This window comes from Myotis myotis, unplaced genomic scaffold (genome assembly GCF_014108235.1).
Source record: "Myotis myotis isolate mMyoMyo1 unplaced genomic scaffold, mMyoMyo1.p scaffold_m19_p_18, whole genome shotgun sequence".
Taxonomy (NCBI): domain Eukaryota; kingdom Metazoa; phylum Chordata; class Mammalia; order Chiroptera; family Vespertilionidae; genus Myotis; species Myotis myotis.
The window spans coordinates 37,696,615-37,712,964 of NW_023416322.1; the positions used below are offsets into that span (position 1 = coordinate 37,696,615).

The following is a 16,350-nucleotide window of genomic DNA, read 5'->3' on the forward strand; positions in this document are numbered from 1 at the left end:
CTGGCTGTGCCTTCAGAACTCATTAAATTCAGGCCAATTTAATGTGCTATATACAGTGAGCAGAAAGACTTGCTGGACAGACCTCACCAAGATAAAGGGATCGCAGGCACCCCCAGAGCTGTAAGCCTCCAGAGAAGACAAATGGTTGTGTACCACTCATGCAGTTGATGCTAATTAGAAACTGAGAAGTTTACTTCCACAAACACAGGATCTAGCTACTCAGATGCTCACTCGCTTAGTTATACTAACTTCCCAGGCCCCACCCAATGTTGCCTTCTAGCCCTCGAATGAGAGAGAATGAAGAGCTACCAAAATTCCACCATGACTCATTGACCAAGGGACGGTGATCAGGGTGATACTCATGGAGTATATTCTTTTAGTCTGCACGTTTGGTAGGCACCAACTGAGTGCCCAGTGCCGTTCCAGGAAGGCTGATGGAAGGAAAGATGGTCCCTTCCAATCTGTAGATGTGCCCTGACCCACAGTGAAATTAATGATAACACAAATGGTTCTGCCACAGAATTTTACTGCTTCTTTAGGAACAAGCAAATTTTTATATTTAAAAATTATAGTCAGCTTATTGCTTAGCTAACACTTAACAACTGAGCAAAAAGGTGACGATCAGAAGCTAGAAAGCTGGACAAGGTCAATTACTAAGCAGTGTGCTATAGCACCTCCCAAGAGTCCCAGCACATCCTCTGTAAGCCCTCACACATCTTCTGGCCAACTTACCCTTTCTCTAGAGCAGCGGTTCTCAACCTTCTGGCCCTTTAAATGCAGTTCCTCATGTTGTGACCCAACCATAAAATTATTTTCATTGCTACTTCATAACTGTCATGTTGCTACTGTTATGAATCGTAATATAAATATCTGATATGCAGGATGGTCTTAGGTGACCCCTGTGAAAGGGTCTTCGACCGCCAAAGGGGTCGCGACCCACAGGTTGAGAACCGCTGCTCTAGAGTCTATAGGTTCTTTCCTCACTGGCTCTTTCCTCAGAGGGAAGGAAGCGCGTATGGCTGTCAGCCTAAACAGGTGGAAGAACTTACAGTGATCGGTCTGATTCCCGTTTCAAGTGGATTCAAAGAAACAGCAATCAACAAACACCAACTCTGGGTACTATAAGTCTAAACATCTTTCAGATTTCCAATTGGATAAAACAAATGTCCCTCAAAAGAAGGGCACCCCCTTCCCAACAAGTTTCAGGTACACCCCCAGAAAACACTTCTTCTCAAGGGAATCACGCTCGGGCCGTGGAGCGATTTACAGCCCATGTCAGTCACTTCTATTCCCAGAGCAGAAACTCGGGGGTCCTCCCGTCCCGTCTCAAGTTTCTTAAGTTCCCAGTCACCCCAGATGGGGCCTGAGTTTCTGGGGAGCAGGGAATGGGCAAGCTAGTCAGTCACAGCACACGTTTCTCCCCCACTCCACCCGTCTCCATGTCTCAGCAGGAACGGGACCTAACACACACGGCTAGAATCAGTTCCAGTCAGAACACTCCCTTCAAATGGGATTCGACTCGATGCTTCATCGGCGTCAGGGGGAGGAAAGGGAGAGGCCACACCAGGGCCCACACCGCTGAGTCACTTCATGGTGAGGAAAGAACATAAAGCCTGAAAATTTGTGCCAAAGAGCAGTTTTACCCTGACAGCCACTCCATTCTCTTCACACGAGACAACACACTTCACGGCTTCTGTTATCTCCTGACGTGACCTATGAAAACGCATGATCTGCGCTGCCAACTGCCAACAGAGTGAGATAAGGAGGTTCCTGGCTACAAGTGGGGCAGGGAAGGGCTTCCTAATCTTTTGAAAACCACAACGTACAACACAGCATCACACACATCCGGACTAGGTTTCAATGTCAATTTAGCGATCCATATTGTTCTCATCCTCAAACCACCACCACTATTATGCAAACAGGTTAGCCATTCTTCCCTGTGCCTGACACTGAATGGTCATTACTCTACAGTAAAATAATTTTTCTGCAGAGGTGGCTGAAGAAACCTAGGTTCCTGGAACATACCCACGGCTGTAGCGACACACTAACGCCCCCCCCCCCCCCCCAGGCCACCGCCACCGCCACTGCTGCTCTATTTATTTCTCCACATTTATTATACTTTTCAATATACAGATTTTTTTGAAAAATAATGTAATGAAACATATACGCCTTCCACCTCGATTGAATCTTTCCATTTTCCACATTAGGTTTCTTTCTCTGAATTGTTTCCTTCCTGTAATCTGGAAGTTCAGTTTTGAGCTTTGATTAGAAAGAGGTTAACATTTCGGCAGGAATATCTCACAGATGATGTTGTACAGTGAACTTTGCGTCGTGTCAGGACACACAGCATCGGGCTGTTCACTGAACAATGTGATACTCAGCTGAAGCCGTGTGACAGGGAGGCCGTCAGGGTTTGAAAGATGCATCTTCTCCTTTGCAAGTGAAGGTTAATCTGTGGAGTGACACTTGTCAGCCTGTGAATATCCCGCTCCCTCGTGACTTTGCCATCTGTTCATCATCCTTGCCTGAACGGGTTATATTGGGGGAGGCGGGTGGTTTATAGAATCTTTTTTTTCCGATTATTCCTTCTAAATATTACTGGCATTCTTTGGTGAAGAAAAGCTTCTCTTCTCCCTCATGTTTTCTTTTTTACTCGTCATTCATATTTTTATTTATTCAAGGTTACACTCAATTACATAAGGAGTGTAATTGTCCTCAATTGGGTCAGTGGAGGGCTCCTTCAAGCTGATCCTTCTGACCTTTTGACATGCCCCCATTTGAGCACTTCCTTTTGGACGTAAGACCCACCAGGCTCACCTTGTTTTTTCTCTGCTTCAGACCTGGCACCGGCCATTTCTCAAGGAGCCCTGACCTCCTCCAGTGGGCGTGGTATTTTGAAGCTGACGCCTGGGCAGGAGGTTGCTCACTGCTGTCAGAAGTGTCGGTGCTTCCAGTTCTTTCAGCGGAGAGAAAGCTTGTTTTACTCATGAGTTCGTATGGATAGTTCCATTTCCAATTTCACATGACCATTTTTTTTTTAAACTTGAACGTTTCCTCTTTGTATCTCTTTTCTCATGTTGACAATCTTGGTCTCTCACAGAGAAGTTAAACTGGCCAGATACGCTGGTATATTCTTTAAGATGAAAACTTGTCAACTGCTTACAAACAGGTCAATCTGTACTCTTCAAATACATTGTTATGAGGAAAGAAGTTAATTCCGAAAGCAAGCGGTAGCGGACAGCTCCAGAAGGGGGGGGGGGCGTCTCCCTGGCATTTGGGAAGGTGGCCACAGACTGAGTACATGCCATATGCGTCATGCCTTAGCCCACCTGGGAGAAACAAGCAGAGACGCACAGGAGTAATTCTTTTTTCCTGGACCTGGAGGTCTACCTCACCTGAAACTGAAAGCTGGTTAATCTTACAGATTCAAACCCTCCTCACGTTTGCCTGAGCGAGTGCATCCCCCCTGTAAGTCTGCGCACATCTGGGAAGGCCGGACCTAACTAGAGGCGAACATGCAAGTCCCTGCCAAACAGCCTGCGGCGGAACTACAGCCGCTCCCAGTGCCTGGCCGAGTCCATGCAGGTCAGCTTTCTGAGCCCTAGACTAACACCCAATAAAGTTAATGAGATGGAAAGCATATCGGTTGTTCAGTCAGCATCCACCGAGTCCCATAAAGTGGAGGCTCCAGGGAGGAAAAAGCCATCAAAACTCAACACGAAATAAAATAATCGGACTTTAAAGACTTAATGTGAAATAGTAACTCTGTAGTAACAGGCCCTGAGAGTGGAATGGACCTTTCAGAGTCCATTCTGCAGCGACACCGGATATTTCAAGTCCAAGGAGCAAGGTGAAACTGCTCTGCGGATCAGCTGGCTGCAGCTGGCTTTAGCTTCCACAGCTCTCAGAAACGAGACACAAAAAGCCTCCAGAAGGAGACCACAGACACCATACATGGACAGGAACCTGTCAAAGAGAACTAGTCACGCTAAACACATAACTGTGGTTTTCACTCTAGAGAGGAATCTTTGCCATCCTTCTTGACTTCCTAAACTGAGATGTACATGTTCAATTTTAGGGGAAAGTCTCAGTAGAAAATCACGATCTTAGATAGCCTATCAGAAGCAAGCTGGCTGGAAGGAACTGCCGCCTGCAACTTCTTTGGGGCTACTTAAAAAGAAGAGCTACCTTTTGCTCCAGAATGAGTAAGTACCCCCCACCCCCCAGACCAGAACACGTAAGTCTGCGTTTTCTTCATTTAGGGCTTTCTGAATAGCCATTTTTCTAATGAGTAAAGTGGGCAGACACCCAAGGACAAAAATCTCTTGCTTCAGGCTGTATGGCAAACCAAAAGTCAAAATCAAAATTTGTACAGGAAGTTATTCAGCAAATTTTTATCCATAAAGAACACTGCTGGAACATCACTGATCTATGTATCTTCAAACCATTTTTGCTTAAATCTTGATATAAAATAAACAAGTAAAACCACCAGTAAATTAGGACTTTTACTTAAAGCTGATCAGAAGTTTGATCAGGTTAAAGGGCTTCTTTAAAAACAAAAACAAAAAATAAAGATAACGGGGTGTGATTATTTCCCGTAGATTAGGTGGCCTTGGCTTTAATGCACCACTGAGCAAAGAATGAGGTGCCCTTATAGAACAGCAGCTTGGGAGGTTCACAGCAGAACAATTTTCCATAGGCTGATGCTGGCGAGCAGTTTCTGGTGCCCCTGGGGCCTCTGAGAAAGACCCTGAATACTGCACTTACTTAGCAATCCCTCCGTGGGGTTGGAAAGCTCGCCTTAGGCCTGAGGCAGAGGAACAGGAATAGCCCTGTAAAGACCACTCCTTACACGAAAGGTCCGATTCCTGGGAGGCAAAGGAAGGACTGCCACAGGACCCGGCATGCCTGCTGTGCTCCAACCGCTACACCTGGCCGGGTCTGTTCCACAGAATTCTTTCTCACAGTGCCCCAAACCGCATTTCATTCATGCTTCTGTGTACATGTCACACACGGTCCTAACCCGGAGGCAGGGTTTGGTCATTCATTCAGGTCAAACACCAACCTTTCCCGGAAGAGAGACATTAAAATTGGTATCTAGAAAGCCCTCCCCTATTTATCCTTTCTATTTGATAATAAAGCAACAGTGACAGGACTAAAAAGAAATATATATATGTTTGGTCTGGGTGTCAAATCCACTCACTTTGGCTTAAGGAACCTGCCTCCTGGCTACCTGTCTCACCTGCTCAGTCAACTGTTTTCTGAGGCCTGCCCTCCTTTTTTCCCAATCATCCTTCTCTAGTCTTTACTCTTTGACTTTTCCTCAGCACCTCAATCAACTCCGTCTGTGACCTTCTATTTTGAAGCCAGAATTTCATTAAAATGCCCTCTGCTGATCTGTATAATTTCACTATTCCTATTAGTCCAGGAATTCATAATATAAATGATCATGTTAAGGAGATCCTCATATTCTGACCTGATTTTTAATCCACTGAGTCCAAAACGCTCAGCCAACCAGAAACTGGAAGTAGGGAATGGGGACAGGGAGTCAAAATCATTCTTAGCATTTCAAAGAGAACACAGACTTAAGAAATGCCATTGGTTTAGTGGAGGCCTAGCCATTCTTCTACTTACTTTTTCTAGAGACACATCAGGATCTCTGCAAATTCCTGGGCTGTAAGGGGAAGAAACTACAAGTGGTCTGGCTAGGAGCTTACAGTCCTGAGCACCCAAGCCCTGGCCTGGCTTTAAGCCAATCACCGCATTCTCACTCCCAGGCAAGCATTCTAGGTTTCAGCTGGGGTCCCTGGATGGGCTTCAGGCTGCCAACTCCCCTTTATACGCAGACTGTTATATATATGCACATATTTCTGGAAGGCAAACAGCTCTGATAGAGCTCCAAACCCCAAATGATTAACAACTGCTACCCTGACTTACGGGAGCCAAATAGTAACCTCAGAGGAATGTGAGCCGCACAGGATATGAATCACTGTCCTGCTCACTAATGTGCTCTCAGTGCCCATCACAGGCTGGGACACGGCAGCGTGACTTCTGTCACAGCTCACTCTGAACACCTTGGAAAAGAAGAAAGACTAAGTCTAGGTTATTTTCAGGACCTCTCGCACGGGACAAGATTTTTCCTCAAGGCCAAAGTCATCCAAGATAGGTGGCAGGTGCATTGCCTTGCCGATGTCAGATTTCATAACTATTCTGGCCAGCCTTGCTACCCGATCTAGAAGAGTGGTTCTACACCGGGGCTCGCCAGATTTGAGCTGTTCTAAAATGCATGTGCCATCCTCTACCTGCCCCTTACCCTCAACCCCTCCCCATCCTGAGAAGTAGGTCTGGGTCAGCGCCCTGGTCACACATATTCTGAAAAAGTTCCCTAGATGACTGATAGCGTCCATTCCTGCCCACTCCACAAGAAGTACTGATCTGGGACAATCTCAGCAGGATCTGGAAAAGCAAACTCCGGCACCCCAGTTTACCAGGCTCTCGAGAAAGAGACTCAAGGGGTGCAGGGAACAAAGGGGTAACTACATCTCGTTCAGAGATAAAATAAGGCAAAGGAAGGAGAGAATCTGCCTTTAGCAACACCTCCGCCTGCCAGGTACGGACAGTCTCTCAGAGGGATCTGCAGGTTCAGGAGAGCAGGACGGAGCTTGTGTGAGGAAGGGACTCTTTTCACAATGGCCTAGTCCAACTCAGTAAAAACTGGCGAGGTGCTCTCATTCCACACATGCCCAGCACTTAGCTAACCCCCCCCTCCCCCCTGTGGAGTAGGAAAGGAATGTGCAGAATTCTGAACCCTCTACTCCCCAGACCGGAGGGGTTCCTTCCCCTGAATGCAACGGCTGAAACGAATTTCATCAACTCTCCACTCCCAATTACAAACTAGGCAGAGAACTGAGGTGCCTCCCATCATGGAGGCTTCCCTTCTAACCTTCATGGTTCGGAAGCCCATCTCACTAAAAGCCAAGCCTTTGCCAATCTCAATTCATCCTCAACTGGCACATAAGAACGGAAGCACCCGGAGTAAGGCGTCCCCCTGGCAAATCCCGGGGAAGGGGAGCAACAGGGTCAGTGGCCCCAGCACGCGTTTTCCTTGGGTTCACAATACAGCTTATTACACTCAGAACATCATGTTCCCAACCAGCTTGGTCTCTTTTCTGTTACAAATGTGAAGTAAACAGATTCTAGAGCAGCTACAAGTCTGTTACCAAGGCCACTGTATTGATCAGTGTAATTGACATTCACAATTCATCTAATCCAGCACGACAAGCCAGCTGGGCTGCTCGCCACAAGAACGGAACATTGGGAACCTTCGTGTCTTGCTTCCTAAGAAGTCTGGGCACGAAAAACTCAAGCACTGAACTGGAAGGTGGAGACCACCTGGCCACCCACAGGAAACTGAATTAGTTACCAGAACAAATGAACACGCCTGCCCTCTCTATGAAGCACCTGTTTCTATTTCCAAAGCTGCAAAATTCCGAAGGTCTCCCTTTCCCCTGAATCCTGCCGAGGTCACATACTCTGGGGAAAAGTCACACACAAAATCCTCGGTGCCAACTAGAGTCTGAGTTCCTGGTTAGGATGAGCACTGGCCCAGTTCCCAGAAGACTGCAGGTCTGAAGAAGGTGTATTTCAAAGACAAGGGCATATACAGCTTTTGAACACTCAGCTCAGCCTTTGGTTCAGAAGGGCAGCCGGGGCTGCAGAATGAGAAGGATCAGAAGTTTGCTCAACACGGCCGGGCAGAGCTGTTGTTTATTACTTACAGGACTCAGCATGCATTCCAAAATGGAACTGTTCAACGCACCACTGGTCCCAAATCCCAAGCACCCTAAGGGCAAGCCTCTATTTTTTAATCAAGAGCATCTGAAAATCAGACTTCCAGTTTCAACTTTGGGCATAGTCCCTAATGCTAAGGATTTAAAACTTGATGGAAATTTCAAGTTACCTTTTCCATTATGTCTAAGGATCCCCCTAAGCTTCTGGCCTCCTGCCCTGTGGTCCTCATGCTACTGAGCTAAGAAGCTGGGGCCACGTATTCTCAAGCTTCCTTCCCACCTCACATGTTAAGGTAGTTCTGGCGGGATATAGGGATCCACTCAGATGTTGAAAATTCCCATCCATTTCTCATCGGCAGCTCCTGGCTCTCCATTATTGTCCATTTGGGAGGTCTAAATAAGAAAAACCACCCAGCCAACTGAAGGGGAAAGTAAGCCAAAGCCACCAAGGAAGCCCAACTCACTTTCTCCTGGGGATAATCATGTCACAGTATTCTACTCAATAAACAAGCACCATCAGTATGTGTGCGGGCACTGCACACCACACGTATGTGCGAGGTATGGTCAAAGAGGGCAGAGCAGAATCTGTCCTACAGCTTCCTTGAAGGGTCCCTTTTTGAGTTCAGGATCCTAAGATCATTCATGGGAACAGGTCACAGCCCAACTACTTTGACTTGAGCTCAGACCAGTCCTGTGGGTAAAGGATCAAGTACTTCCCATTAAGTCCATGGAAACGTGTGTCCCAACGTTCACCTTAATACAATCAATCAAAGACTAGGAGAGTGGGAGACATTTATTAAACATTCTCCAAACCCTGACGTTACTCAGAGCACAGTGATATGAAACATGGTTCCACTCATCCCCTCCAGGCCGCAACCCCTGCATCCTGCCGCTCACCAAATCACGTCCAGCTCAGCGCTGCGCACCACGCGGAGCAGCACGGGAGCCTTTCCCTTGGCCCCGAGCACACAGCTCCGTGGGATCCCACTGACGTCACTGCACACACGCAGGTTCAGGAGAAGAGAATGTATCCACAGGGCTGGCTCTGGCTGGGCACTTCTTCAGATTGTCAAGAACTAAACTGCGACAGGTCCAGGATGAGCAGCATGGAGGGGAGCAGTCCCAGCCCCTCCTGTGTAAGCCTCTGTCTAGCACACAGCTGACACAGGTGTCCATCTTAAAAGAAGTGAACTGGTCAATGAGAACGTGTTAAGGCCATTCAGTCCTACAGGTTGAATATGGGACACATTACTAAGGCACATTACTAAGAAAGACAAATAGCATGTGTATGGAATCAAACACAGAAACATTCATAGATACAGAGAACAGAACTGATGGTTGCGGGGGTGAGGTGGGAGTGGGGGGTGGGATGGACAAGAAAGGTGAAGGGGATTGAGAGGTACAGTTATGAAATAAATAAGTCACAAAGATGTCATGTACAGCACAGAGAAAACAGTCAATAATATAACTTTGTACAGTGACAGATGGTTACTAGACTTGTGATCACTTTGTAAGGTATATTAATGTCAGATCTATGTTGTACACCTGAAACAAATATAACATTGTATGTCACCTATACTTTAATTTAAAAAGAAAGCAGGAACATGCTTGGACAGTCCTAGATGTGTGGTTCTGTCAACGTTCTTTCCATTCTACCCCAGGACACCAAATACTACCTTTTACCAGTTCATTAAGCTTTTTGACTTTGTGCCCTGTTCGAGCAGTAAATGATTAAGTCCCATTGTATACTGTTAAACAGTGCCAATCATTATATACATTCTGAACTTTAGACACTGGGCTGAATCCTCTAGAAAAAATGAACAGAGATTAAGAACAAAAATGAAACCTGTCTGATGTCCTCCACCCTGGCTCTGTAACTGCTGCGGAGCAAAGGCCACGCATTTCTGCAGGAGAAACTCGGTTACGCACAATGAGAGCAGGCTGTCTGGAGCAGAGAAACGGCGCCTGGAGGGGGACCGTGCAGGCAGAGATGAAATCTGAGGTGATTACATAAGAAGATATAGTCATAGCTCAGAGGAGTCTTCGCAATGGTTTCAGTAATTCTGGGATCCTAGTGTGGGAAGATTCCCACACTACTGCAGACTGAAGAAACAGATTCCGGGACTCAGCTAGCCCAACGCCTGACAGACACCCACGTTCTACGCGGTGGTTGGGTAGCGCGGATCCCATTTCCATCACAAGCTCTAAGTTCTCCCATTGTCTATCCGCCTCCTGGAAATCAACAACTACTCTAGTGCTCAGTAGGTGGCAGCTCCACATAAAATAACATTTTTGTCAGGGAAAATTTTCCCAATAGATGTCCCAATGGAAACAGCTTTGTTTTAGCTCTTTAAGAATATTTCAAATAAACTAGTGGAAGAAGGTACTCATTGAAGACCATGCTGGGATAAGAGGCATAAACCAGAACTGTACCAGGCAACCAGGATATATGGTCACCCTAGTTATAAAAGAGTAAATACACTGAGATTTACTAAATGCTATTCCCCTTGACAATCCTGTAGTGCTATCACTATTCCCCATTTTACAGATAGAAAAATGGAGGCTCAAAGTCCATGCCCTTGACCACAGTCATATGCAGTTGTGAAAAAAAAACAAACCCAAAAAACCTTAAAAGGAGCTTTAAAAAAGGGGAATAGGGGACAGATCACCTGCAGATAAATAATTAGAAAGACAACTGACTTTTATTTAGTGATCATTTAGGCCAGGAGATAATGGAAGCATACCTTCAAAGTGTTGAGAAAAATAAATGTCAACCTAAAATTGTGTACCTTACAAAACTATCTCTCAAGAATGAGAGTGAAATAAAGTCATTTACAGATAAAGAAAAAAAGAAAAGAAAAAAATGACAGAAAGAAAATGAGGCTCAGAAGCTTAAGTCACTGGTCCAAAGTTCCAAGTCTAGTAGATGGTAGAGACTGAAGGTAAACCTGACTCCAAAAGTCAAGTGCTTGACTTACTCCTCAGTTTTAGAACAAAAAATGGAAAGTTCAACACGTTTCATGTAACAGGCAAGCGACAGTGGGAGAGCAAGAGAACTTCCTGAATGAGTCAAAGGGAAATATGGAATCAGAAGAGAAAAAGTGACCACAATTCTATATGAAACTTTAACTGCTACCATATGCAAGGCACTGATAGTGTTGATAACAGTCGGAAGGAAGACTTGTGGTAAGAATTTGTCCTTAAATTTGGGTTCTCAGATTTCAGGTTGGGAAAAAACTCTGGTCAGTGCAAATATATCATTCTTCATACATGAGGGGATGCTTCTGACCCACCTAACTAAGACATGTTCTGAATATTATACCCAGAAAAATAAGGGTGGCCCTTCTTAATAAAATTCTAATATTCAGATTCCCAAATTTGAGAAAGATTGGTATAAATGACTCTCCTTTACTCGCCAGTTCCTTTATATAACAGGTTCAAGAAAGCACTAAAATACTTGTTTACAGATCATAACTACATGAAGTAACAAAGTAAACTTATTCGGTGTCACAGACAACTAAAGAATTACACTGTATGTATCAAAATACATTAAAAACTTCGTAAACACGTTGAAGAATATTACACTGGCTAACACACACTGGATCTCAAACTATATCCTCCTGATAAAACCAGTGGTCCACATTTGTAAACTTGCCACAAGCTAAAAGTTTAATGAACGTAGAACGAAGTGATAACGGAAACTAGTGTTGAACTAACTAAACAGAATCAAGTAAGAAAAAGAGGTGATCCGTATCTGTGGAGAAATCTAAACAAGATCGGATCTTCTTACTAGGACACATCTGATGCCTGTTGAGAGCCTGCCATGAAAGAGAACAAGAGGTACTAATGTCTGGAGAAGATAGACGTCACCTATTAAACCTCTTCTCAGTGACTCGAAGTGCTGCAAATGCTGTAAAGCTGTACTAAGATTCCACCAAATAGGTTAACATCTAAGCAGTACTCACTGGGGTTCTACCTGCTATGTTTCTAGGTTCAGCTGACTCCTTTGATATATCTGCTTTATTCAAAAAGAGAATATCCTACCAGCAAAAGTAACCTCTTTTGTGTTCTTTCTCTTCTTGCCCCTCTTGTAGTGTTTGGTAAAGTCTGACTGCAAAACTCCTAGGGCAAGTGCCTGACGTGTCACCCCCGAGTCCCTCCAAATGTTCAGAAGTGCAGAGAAGAGCAAGCCTCCTGCTAGGCCTTTCAGAGAAACATGACTATTTTAGTTTCATCAACAAGCTGGAGATCTGGGCTTCCCCTATTGAGGAGGGGATCGACTTGATACAATGTCAATGTCCAAAGGCCCAAGAAGTGCTATTACCTCTGCAACACAAAGTAGCAGAAACAGAAGGATAAACACCCAGTGATTATGGGCCACCAGCTGACTTGTTTGGTGTGACTGATAACTGCCAATATTAAACAAGGATCCTCTTTAGTTGTGATTATTGTTGAAGAATCTCAATACCTATGCTTTTTGATGGACATCCACTCATTCCCAAAGTGATTAAAACTTCACGGGTTACACTAGAATCTGGTCTGAGGACCATCAAGGTCACCCTGAAGTGACCTACAGCCTCTGACTAGCACCAGAAATGTCCTCATTTCCTGAGGGGCCTCAGGGCTTGGAATGATCCAAAATCACTTGGTCTAGAGCCACATCGGAATCCTCACGGGTTAAGGGCAGCACCCTTTGAAGAGGCCGTTTCCTCACACTATTCAGCACAACTAAAGGACTCCTTTCTCACCCAAAATTTCCTGGTTATACCATCTGAAATCACCAGTGACATCATGAACAAGCCTTACTACTGAACCATACTATAGCTATTAATAATGTCCTACAAAAATCTCCTTTGGAGCTAAGTGTCAGCACAAGTTGTCTTCCTCAGGAATTGGTATGTATTACTTCCTATGTCTGCCAGGAAGACTGTAACTCTGGGATTCCTTTTATCCCTGGGCTCCCAGGAAGCTCTGAGTTACATGTGATACTCAGCCTCCCTAGCCATCTTAGCCCTCAGGGTAAACAATATTTTTGCTAATTTCTATTTTGACTTCCTTTCTATATTGTAAGAGTCCTGTATAAGCAGCTCAAATGCTCACTAAAAAGAGGGAGTGTAACATACTAACAGACTTTATATATATATATTATTGATTTTTCACAGAGAGGAAGAGAGAGAGTCAGAAACATCAATGAGAGAGAAACATCGACCAGCCACCTCCTGCATGCTCCCTACTGGGTGTGTGCCCGCAACCAAGGTACATGCCCTTGGCTGGAATCGAACCCGGGACCCTTGAGTCCGCAGGCTGATGCTCTATCCAGTGAGCCAAACCGACCAGGGCAAAACTTTTAAAAAATCTTTACTGCAAGTATTACAAATGTTCCCCTTTGTTCCCCACTGACCCCCTCCACCCCACTCCTGCCCCCTAATAGACTTCTTTAAAAAATCAAACAAAAACCCACTTTTGCTTGGTTCCAACCTGTACCTATTTCCCCCTGCTGCAAACAAAAAGCACTTACTTGGCCGATAAGGAAGCTGAGGCACAGAGCTCACTTGCTTAATGTGGTAGACATTTAGTTGGCTTCTTGACACCCCGGTCAAGAATCAAACCAATCCTATTATCTACACAGCACTGTGGGAGGCCCAAGGCATATAAAACTGAATGATTATAGTAGAAGAATCTCAATACCTATGCTTTTAATTGATGGACATCCACCCTACCTCAAATAAAGTAAATAAAACTTCACCAGATCGCTTCTCGGCCTTTTGGCTAAGATCAAGTGTAGTATCTGTTCTTATCAGTTTAATAAAACTTCACCAGTTATACTGGAATCTGACCTGAGGACCAGCAAGGTCACCCTGAAATAACCTACAGCCTCTGACTGGCACCAAAAATGTCCTCATTTCCCAAGGGGCCTCGGGGCTTGGAATGATCCAAAATACTTGGTCTAGAGCCACATCGGAATCCACACAGGTGAAGGACAGCACCCTTTGAAGAGGCCTTTTTCTCACACCATTCTACATTTCTCTCTTACTTTTCTCACACTTTCTCACAGTATCCACACATGGCAGAGGCACAAAAGCGCGTTGCGTCATACTGTCCACTTCGGCTGCCGTTCTGAAAAAACGATCACCTAGGACTTGCTGCTACGTGACCTTGACTAGTCCTCAACCAACTCATGAACTAAATAAATGCCTTTTATAGTCACTAGCGGAAGGGTAATTAGTTATCATAAAGCACTTTAATATCGTGCTGTGTAAGTGCTACACAATAAAACTCAGAGAGAGCAAGATTAATAAGAAACAGGGGGATACATTTACCAGCAAATGGAAATTCACACGGGGTCTTCCCACGTTCCTGGCCCAGGCTGCTTCTGTCCGCTAATGGAATGAGTCTTTAAAGTCATTAGCACTTGGCCTGACAATAACACACATTAGCAATATTCCTCCAGGGAAGAAAAGGGGAGAAGGGGCACTTACTCCTGGTAGGCAGCCATGCAGACATCTGGAGTACCCATTAGCCAGGTGGGCAATTAATACTGAGTACCTACGACTGGTATATGCTAGGGACAGAGCCACGCACAGAGCGTTCGATGGTGCACAAGAGTCCCCTGCCTTTATGCAGTTTACGATCTACAATCTACGATATAAACTTTGTCTTATTACTAGTGGTACTTTCGGGAATAAAGGCTTGATAAAATAAGGGCAAGAACGAAGAGAGGCACCTAATGTGGAGACAAAAGACAGGCTGGCCGGGAGAGGAAGCGGTCTGTGGGGGAGTTAGGGTACCAGGGCTTTCCCGTCACTGGTCAGAGGTACTATCCTTAAGCATCCTGCTCAGCAGGGCTGTGACTGCCTCAAACTGCCCCAGCCAAGCAGTCAGCTGAACCCAGAGCACAAAAAAGGCTCATCGGGCTCCTTAGAATCAAGGGATCTTCCCCAACCTTCTAAGAGGCATTCTACTGTAAGATCTTCAGTTCGTGGGAGGAATGGAGCTAAAGCACACAACAGTGAGCTGTCTTTTCAACCTTGCGTTTGATTTCTGGAGTGTTAGATTAATTCCTTACCAAAAAGAAAAAAGAAAAGGAATGACGGCGTAACCAGTTCAGGTGGAGGAGCCTCAAGCCTGTAACTACCCCTGCGAGCCCAGCCTGCAGTGCGGGCGGCCAGCTTACACAAGCGCTGCGCCCCTGGAACCCTGCAGGCCCCGGCGGCCTGGACGCCGTGTTGACACCGGTGGGGAATGTTTACCCGGCTGCCCCCGAGGCCTGCAGTCTCCTGTTAGCCGGGCGCCGGGTATGTGGAAAGTCAGGATGTGGTTGGCAGCAAGTGCTTGGGAAGCTCGAGGGATCCTGGAGCTCGTTACACCGAGAGCCGCAAAGGCTGCCGTTTCACCTTCCCGGGCAAGAGGGTTAGCAGGACAGCCTCTGGGCTCAAGCCGCAGCACAACACACGAAACTTGTCAAGCAGGAGCAATCCTGCCTCCCCCACTCCCCCACCCGGCCGACCCGCCCCAGCTCCCTTCTCCAGGGACGCCTAAGGGATCATCTGTTCGCATGACTCGGCGATCAGCGTGTGCCCGAGACGGTGTCTGCTGTCACCCACCTCCCCGTGCTCGTTTCTCACGTGCGTGGAAGAGCTGGACCAGCGAAGGGGGTGAAAAGCACCGTTTGCTCTTCAACCTCACGCTGCCCTCCCGCATCGCTTCCACCTGCACAAGAGCTGGCTGGCCCCGCGCGCGTGGGGCTCTTCGCCTCGCAGCGAGCACGCAGCTGTGCTCCCGGCGCGCGCCACCTGGCTCACCCACTCACCTGCGGGGAGGCTTCCCGTGCATCCCACCCCCGGGGCCGGCCACCGGGGCCGGCCAGTGGCTTCACCTCCCTCGCACTCCGGTCTCCGAGGCCCTTCATCCGGGAAAGGCCGGGGGCGCGTTTCAGAAAGATCCCGGAGGACCAGGGCCCGGGGACAAAGGAAAGGGAGGTCAGGGGCGGCCTGGCCAGCCCGGGACGGGCCTGGGGCGGCTCCCCCGCCACCCCGCCACCCTCTCGGCCGTCGCGATCCCCTCCAACCTCAGCCCCGGAGTCGCGGACCGGCTGGAGCGCGGGGCCCGCTCGCGCCCCTCCCGCGAGGCCCGGGCCCGGGCCCCGCCGCCACCCGAGCCCCCGCACCTTCTTGGGCGCCTTGGTGACGGTGGCCATGAAGGAGTACTTCTCGGCGTCCTCGATCTCCTTGGCTTGCTTCCGCTCCTCCCCGACCCCGGGCAGCGGCATCGCGTCAGGCATCGACATTCCCCGGCCGGCCGGGCCCGCTGCTGCCCCGCCGCCCCCGCCTCGCCCGCTCCCGAGCGCTCGCCCGCCCGCCCGCGCGGCGCCCTCCGACACGCGCTCGCCCACCCTCCCGCCGGGCCCGCGCAGAGCCGCGTCCGGGGCCGAGGAGCTGGGGCGGGCGCCGGGTCCGCTGGGCCGTCCGAGGCAGCGGGACCGCGACGGCAGCGACAGGAGCCCCAGGAGCAGCAGCGCGGAGCTCCGACTGGCCCGCGCCGCCACCTCCGCCGCACGCAC

The 16,350-nt window shown here is 47.6% G+C and overlaps 1 protein-coding gene and 1 pseudogene across 3 annotated transcripts in view; one reads left to right on the forward strand and one right to left on the reverse strand.

Moving 5' to 3' along the window:
• The window catches only part of AHCYL1 (adenosylhomocysteinase like 1), a 32,108-nt gene extending 15,758 nt beyond the window's left edge, over positions 1-16,350 (reverse strand). For 2 of the 3 annotated variants that reach the window (XM_036344105.1, XM_036344106.1), the window contains exon 1: positions 15,958-16,350. In XM_036344105.1, coding sequence (XP_036199998.1) covers positions 15,958-16,077 — 120 coding nt within the window. In that variant the 5' untranslated portion in view covers positions 16,078-16,350. Of the gene's footprint in view, positions 1-5,634; positions 5,825-15,957 lie in introns of those variants that run through there. The other variant, XM_036344107.1, reaches the window with a different exon arrangement.
• LOC118673854 lies at positions 13,540-13,662 on the forward strand (annotated as a pseudogene).